At 40.8% G+C, this 7152-nt stretch overlaps 1 protein-coding gene across 2 annotated transcripts; it reads left to right on the forward strand.

Annotated features, from left to right (window-relative positions):
• Positions 1 to 893: 893 nt before the first annotated feature.
• On the forward strand, positions 894 to 7152 carry LOC133132618 (dehydrogenase/reductase SDR family member 13-like). Of its 2 annotated transcripts, XM_061248160.1 has the most exons (5): positions 894 to 1026; positions 1862 to 1980; positions 2065 to 2188; positions 2711 to 3037; positions 5125 to 7152. In XM_061248160.1, exons 1-5 carry the CDS (start codon positions 900 to 902, stop codon positions 5382 to 5384), a joined length of 957 nt encoding a protein of 318 aa, XP_061104144.1. In that variant the 5' UTR covers positions 894 to 899; the 3' UTR covers positions 5385 to 7152. The 2 variants fall into 2 exon arrangements, with proteins under 2 accessions (XP_061104144.1, XP_061104143.1); XM_061248159.1 differs by having other exon boundaries at positions 1862 to 2188.

Below are 7152 nucleotides of genomic sequence, written 5' to 3' on the forward strand. Positions count from 1 at the left end.
ATGCATTTACACAAATAATGTAGGATTAATCAAAGTTTTTACATTATTTTGCGCATGGGGTAGACAGTGGCGTAACTACAAATTATACTCCAAGCCCCCCTCCCCTTCAACAACATTGCCCACACGCATACTTGCAGTGCGCATGCACCAGCAATTGATAACCACAGACCGTAGAAAACATAAACATAAGGATAAGCGCTAGCCAGTCCTCCGTACAATAGCAGTAATGTTACTAACAGATAGGAAACAACTTCACAATATCTCTGGAGTAATGTTTGAAGAGCCGGCTATGTTACATGTTTGTTAATGGTTTTGTGGCAGTATGCAGCAGCGCATGATGTTCGATGGTATGTTCGACAATCCATCTTACTTTTGCTCGTATACTAAAATCGCCTTGTGTACGCCAGATGAAAATATACGTGAATAGTATGTAGTGTGTTGTCCCAAGTACAACATGACAACAATGTCCTTCCGTGTGTACTTGCCTGTTTTTGTACTTGAGTCACCTGCACTTCCGCGCTTGATTTACGCACTAACTAGTCCACAAGTTTGCGCGCAGGTATTAACCCTGTTTATGATCGTTGCCTCATATCTTGTTTGCATTAGACGCAACGTACATTTGTCGGGCACAGGTTAGTGGTTTGCTCTGCAAGCACGATCGAGCTCACGGCCAGTGGTGACGGAGAAACGCAACTCTAATGCAACTGAGAAGCCTTGCAGTTATAAATCTGTTTAGGGTGCGGAGTTTCGACAATTTCTTACCATATTGTTTATGTATACGGTGAACAGGGAGTTTTCTTAACATTCAGAGTGAGTGAATAATAAAGATCGCAGTATATTTTACTGACTTAATAACTTACAGGTTGGCTACTCGTCTCCACAGCTGTGTGCGAGCTAGCATGTATACCGGTCTGCTTATCGCAGGAGGAGTTGTAGCGATTTATTTAATCGTGTACAATACTTCGATGAAACTACGAAGGTGTAAGAGCTCGGCTACATTGCACGGGAAGACTGCGATCGTAACGGGTGAGCTTATTATCAGCAACAACTTTTACATTTACCTGAGGAAAACTGTTGGTTGCAGTGTACACATAATCAGAAATTAATCCATAATAGGCATACATTAACAGTAGTTCGACATATTTTCACTTTGGCTTTCAAATACATATGAAGCAATTGTTTTATTGGTTTTATTGTCTTAAATGTATGTGAATTTAAGGTGATTTTTTAATCATTGGTTTCATTCACGTGTAGCAGTTTGTTAAATAACGGTTGGTACAGGTGCATTGGGAAAATATTTACTAAAATGTACATTTTATATTTACAAATTGTCCCAATCTGTTTATCTGAAACGTAAGGATCGTTAAACGAGTTTCAGATTACAGTCTGATATTCCCCATTCACTTCAGTGGGAGCTCCACTATTTAACAGGCTTACTTACGGTGATGCATAACCTTAGGTTACTGTAGTTGAAGGCTAGTTAAATATGGCGGCCTGTAGCGTTGTGGTTAAGGTAAATGACTGGGACACGCAATAAGATCCACACAGCTGTTGGGCCCTTGAGCAAGGCCCTTAACCCTGCATTGCTCCAGGAGATGAGCAACTGTACGTCACTCTGGATAAAAGCGTCTGCCAAAATGTCAATAATGTAATGTAATGTAATGTAATGTAATGTAATACATTACATTATTGGAGCTGCTCAATGGTGCATGAAGCCAGTGAATTGAGGCTTCCATGTTTGACTATTTGCAAAGATTTTCAGTTTTTTTTGTGTGTTTTTTTCGTGCTGTTCTGCTCAGCCAGTGTTTTGGGAATTCTTATTTATTCTACCTATATTCATTGAGTTTTGTCTATCACTCAGGGGCCAACACAGGCATTGGGAAGACCACAGCCCTGGACTTGGCCAAAAGAGGGGCAAGGGTCATCCTGGCCTGCCGAAATCAGCAGAGAGCAGAAGCTGCTGTCCGTGACATTAAGAGGGTGAGAAATCCATTTTTCAGCCTTTTTTTAGTTACTGAGCCCAGGTACATTTGCCATTCTCTAAGTTCCACCCCTGTTCTTCAGGAAAGTGGGAATGATGAGGTGGTGTACATGAATCTGGACCTGGGGAGCCTGCAGTCTGTGCGCTCCTTCACTGAGACCTTCCTAAAGACAGAACCAAGACTGGACCTGCTCATCAACAATGCAGGTGACACCATTTTAGGTTTTGTACAACAGAGCGCATGTTATCCTGCATTATGTTTTTATTATTATTATATTATCATTTGGCAGAAGCTCTTTTCCAGAGCGACGTACAGTTGATTAGACTAAGCAGGAGACAATCCTCCCCTGGAGCAATGCAGGGTTAAGGGCCTTGCTCAAGGGCCCAACGGCTGTGCGGATCTTATTGTGGCTACACCGGGATTAGAACCACTGACCTTGGTGCCCCAGTCATTTACCTAAACCACTACGCTACAGGCCGCCCCTTAGTAAACAGAATCACACTAATCATATTTCCCATTTTATGCATTATACATTCATAGAGTTGAATCTTTGTTAATGAAATTCTAGTTCAGATATTTGTTGCTCAATAATCTAAAAACAGTGACTTGTTCTGGGCTTTGGCATTGTTTTTAAAGGCTCAGTTGTTAAATAATCATGCCACACTGCTGTGTGCTGTGTGAATGTTCTGTGTTAGCATTGATGGAAATTTGTTGCATCCCTGGTACAGGTATCTTCCTGCAAGGAAAGACAGAGGATGGCTTTGGTATGATCTTTGGTGTCAATCACCTTGGTCACTTCCTGTTAACTCTTTTGCTGTTGGAGCGTCTGAAGGAGTCTGGCTCAAGCAGAGTGGTAAATGTGTCCTCCAGTGCTCACATTTATGGAGCCATTGATTTCAACTGCCTGAGCACCCACAAAGAGCTTGGTGTGGGAGACACTGCCTTTCAGGTCTTTCAATTGTACAGCCACAGCAAGCTGTGCAATGTGCTCTTTACTCATGAGTTGGCCAAGAGACTGCAAGGAACCAGTGTCACCTGCTACAGCCTGCATCCAGGTCAGTGTGCAACCGGCACCGTGGTCAAACGTAACCAGAAGCTGGAACCCATTATGTTACAACATCAGAGGCACTACATTTGTTTGCAAGGATCATTTGCACATACAGTGCAGTCCGTAAGTATTTTGACAGTGACACATTTTGGGTGTTTTTGCTTTGTATCCCAAATAAAACAATCACAATGTGGTTAAATTGCAGACTTTATCCCGGTCCTGCCAGATCCGAGTATGGCCAGCACATAAGGGGGCGGCAATTATTGGTCTGCTCTGAGGGTGGGTGGAGGCACATGCATGAATTCATGATAAACAGGGTACAAATGGCCACCGAATTGGGAGAAAATGGGAACGCTCATGATTCAAAGTACACCCCCCCCCCCCCACCCTCATCTGTGAAACCTGGTGGATGTGGTGTTTTTGCGCATGCTTGGGCATGTATGGCTGCCACTGGAACTGGCTCACTTATGTTCATTGATGACGTCGCTGCTGCTGACTGCCAAAGTCTGTAGAAAACATCCAAGCAAATGCATCAGAACTGACTGGACGACGCTTCATCCTACAGCAGGACAATGTTCCAAAAGATACAGCCAAACCAACCAAGGAGTCAAAAATTAGAATAAGTCAAGTCAATCATCTGACCTCATTCCAGTTGAGCATTTCACTTGCTGACAACCAGACTGACGGCAAATAGCTCCTGAAACAAACAGAAGAGGGCTGCATTATAGGCCTGGCAGAGCATCAACAGGGAAGCTATCCACCATCTGGTGATGTCTGTGGGTCATAGACTTCAGGCAGTTGTTGATTGCAAAGGATTTGCAACAAAATATTGAATATGATGACTTTATTTCAGTGCGTGCTAATCTGTCCAATTACTTTTGGTCCTCTAAAATTGGTGGGACTATGTATGAAAGAGCTCTAATTCCTACAAGCGTCACCCAATATGGATGTAAAACCCCTCAAATTACAGTCTGCACTTTAACCACAAACAGCAGTTGTTTTATTTGAACGGTTTGGTTGCTGGAGTAGAGTGAAAACAACAAAAATGTGTCATTGTCCAAATACTTACAGGCTGCACTGTAACTACCATTCTGAATGGTCCTTTTCTAAGGTACAATCGATAATTCTCAAAAATGTTTGTGAGGTGGGTCAGTTGTGCAGACAAGAAATATATTTCTGCATGTGACAAACAAAAAACAACACCAAGTGCAGTCTGTTACTGCGGTCATTGAAACAAAATGGTGAGTGAACAAAGTATGAGAGGTATAAGAGGTTCACAAATATTTGGATGACTGGTATACTATCCTCCATGTTACAGGTTGGGGGGCATACCCCATTATATTTACTGAAAAAGATATTTAGTTCCAGCAGTCCTTCCTCAAGCACACTAATTATGAATATTCATAACAAAACCATCCGAACATGTGGCTTCAACACTGACACAAAACAACAAGTGCAAGTACACAAAGCTGGAAATCTTGTCAGTACATATGAATATACATTGATCAGCCCCAATATCAAAACCACCCGCTAGAACCAGTTCTTTCATGATTAAAAATGCTTCAACTGTACAACCTTGTCTATAAACACTTACTATTTCATTATATGATATGTGTACTTATATAAGCAGATAATCATAAGTGAATTGCATTCAAAAGTTACATTTTTTAATGAAAATAGAAATCTTTTGTTATTTATATATCTTGGTACTGGTACTGGTAATTTTTCTTATTTAAAAAATAAATATGCATGTGGTGAAACATGTAGGAATAGATCCCATGCATTTTTAAATATGGCGGGTGGTCTTTATTTTTTCTAAATATGAAAAATGTTTATTCATGAATTTTAATGTTTTGGCTGATCAGTATATGTAGTTCAAAAGCATTATGATCTTTGTTCTCTCTTGAATATTTTATCTTTGTCTTTAAACGATACATTTTACGCTGTCCGGTGAGTTATTTTGTATCTCAACTCTTTCATTCCTTAGGGCAGAACAAGTGTATTATTTAAAGAGTATTGTTTGGAGCTTTAGCTTTATTGTTTGTGAAATACATGCTTGGTAGAGAGCCTCACCAGAGATTTTCTGTTCCACAGGAGTGGTCAGAACGGGCATAACTCGTTATAGTAGTATATGGTGGCAGATCCTCCTCATTCCAGGAGCCTTGCTGTTCTGCGTAGATGCAGATTCTGGAGCCCAGACCACTCTGCACTGTGCCCTCCAGGAGGGCATTGAGCCGCTGAGTGGGTGTTACTTCTCCGACTGTGCCGTGGTGGATCTTCTCCCCAAGGCCAAGGATGATGCAGTGGCCAGAAAGCTGTGGGAAGTGAGTGAGAGACTGAGCGGCCTGTGCTGAGACTGCCTTTCTGCACTCCTGAAAAACAAGGATTGGAAAATGCATTTTCTACCCAAGAGTGCTTCATGAGTTTGGCAAGATTTTATGTCAGGGGTCTACAACCACCCTGGTCACAGTTGCAGAGTGTTCTGGTTTTTGCTGGCCCACACAAACTGCTGTTTTTCGGAGCTGTTTGTAAAACGATTTCCCACGTGACATGCATAATTATCAGATGACATTGCCAAATATTAACACAGAGCTGTCCACAGGACGTGGAGGGGGAGGGGAATTGGTCGAGTTTGGGACAATTCAAAAAACCAATGTGCCTGCTCTTTGTGAATGTTTTTTTGGCATTTTAGATACAAAAACCAGGAGGAGAATGCAGTGTGCATTAATGTTCTGCAGTGGGTTGGTAGCATTTTTCTCCTGGATTAGTTAAGTATCATTTGTTTGTGCTGTTTCTAATTAAGTTTAATTGTCATTATAGTGTTCTGCTGTTTGTTTGTTTGTTTGTTTGTTTGTTTGTTAGTTAGTGCAAGTGGTGTTTATTTTGATTACAGTGAAACTGGGTTGTGTGTTTGTTTCTCTCAGGTGAGCTAGGCTATTAAGTTTGCCTATTGTTTTCACTGGTTGGCAGGCCACAGCTTTTGTTGTAAGAGGAGCCAATAGTTTGCACCCTGCTCAGGGTATAATTACTGGCACAGCTGAACTCACTTCAGTGTGCATTAGTGTTCTGCAGTGGGTTGGTAGCATTTTCTCCTGGATTAGTTAAGTATCATTTGTTTGTGCTGTTTCAAATTAAGTTTAGTTGTCATTATAGTGTTCTGCTGTTTATTTGTTTGTTTGTTAGTTAGTGCAAGTTAGTTAGATTTCATTTCATATGTATTTTCCTAGTTATGGATGTGATGCTTTGACTTGTGGAAGAACCTATGCATTTGTAAATCGCTTTGGATTAAAAGTGTCTGCCAAATGACTAAAATGTAAATGTAAAAAAATGATGCATGTGGGCCATTAATCGAGTTGATTGCACTATTCGCTTATCTTACCTAGTTTCCTGGGGCTTGATATTTTGCTGATGGTAAAAACAAAACATGCAGACCCCATGGCCATCCAGGACCAGGGTTGCAGGCCCCTGCCTAAGCAGAATATGTTTTTTAAAAAAAGAAAAAAAATTGTGTAATTGTGATTAACATGCTAAACGCACATTGTCTTACCAAATTAAAATGTACATGGAAATTAGGCTGTTGCTATACCTAGGTAAGACTGTATTTGTCCTATTTGGTTCCTAGAATAGGTTAGGCAAGGAGACCGAACTTGCCATAACAACTGGATGGCTATCTGTTACATCTAAACCCTCTGTTAAGTATCTATGTATCCGAATTTGGCTTCCTCCATGGTCCGCTCCGTCTTTGACTGAGCACAACACGAAAGTATCACTTACAGAAGGCATACTTAGCTAAGAAAGTTTTGGGAAACACCCTGAAACGTTAAGGTACAGCTTAAGTTATAATTTAAGAACAACGTCCTTAAGAAAGCTTCAGGAAACACAGCCCAGAGTAGTACTGGGCCTTGACCATAGAAGCCATGTGGGGAGGGCTCATTTATACAGCTTCAGTGGATTAGTCAATTAGTATGTGTATTTTTATTTTAAATGTTATTATTCATAATTTGTCTAATATCATTTCCAATGCACATAACACACTCACTCACTGATGTACTGTAAGTTTATTTAAAGTCCACCTTTAATGCTTAAATCATCAAACACCTGTTTCCACTTTTTCATTTTATT

The sequence above is a fragment of the Conger conger genome, chromosome 7, assembly GCF_963514075.1.
Source record: "Conger conger chromosome 7, fConCon1.1, whole genome shotgun sequence".
Taxonomy (NCBI): domain Eukaryota; kingdom Metazoa; phylum Chordata; class Actinopteri; order Anguilliformes; family Congridae; genus Conger; species Conger conger.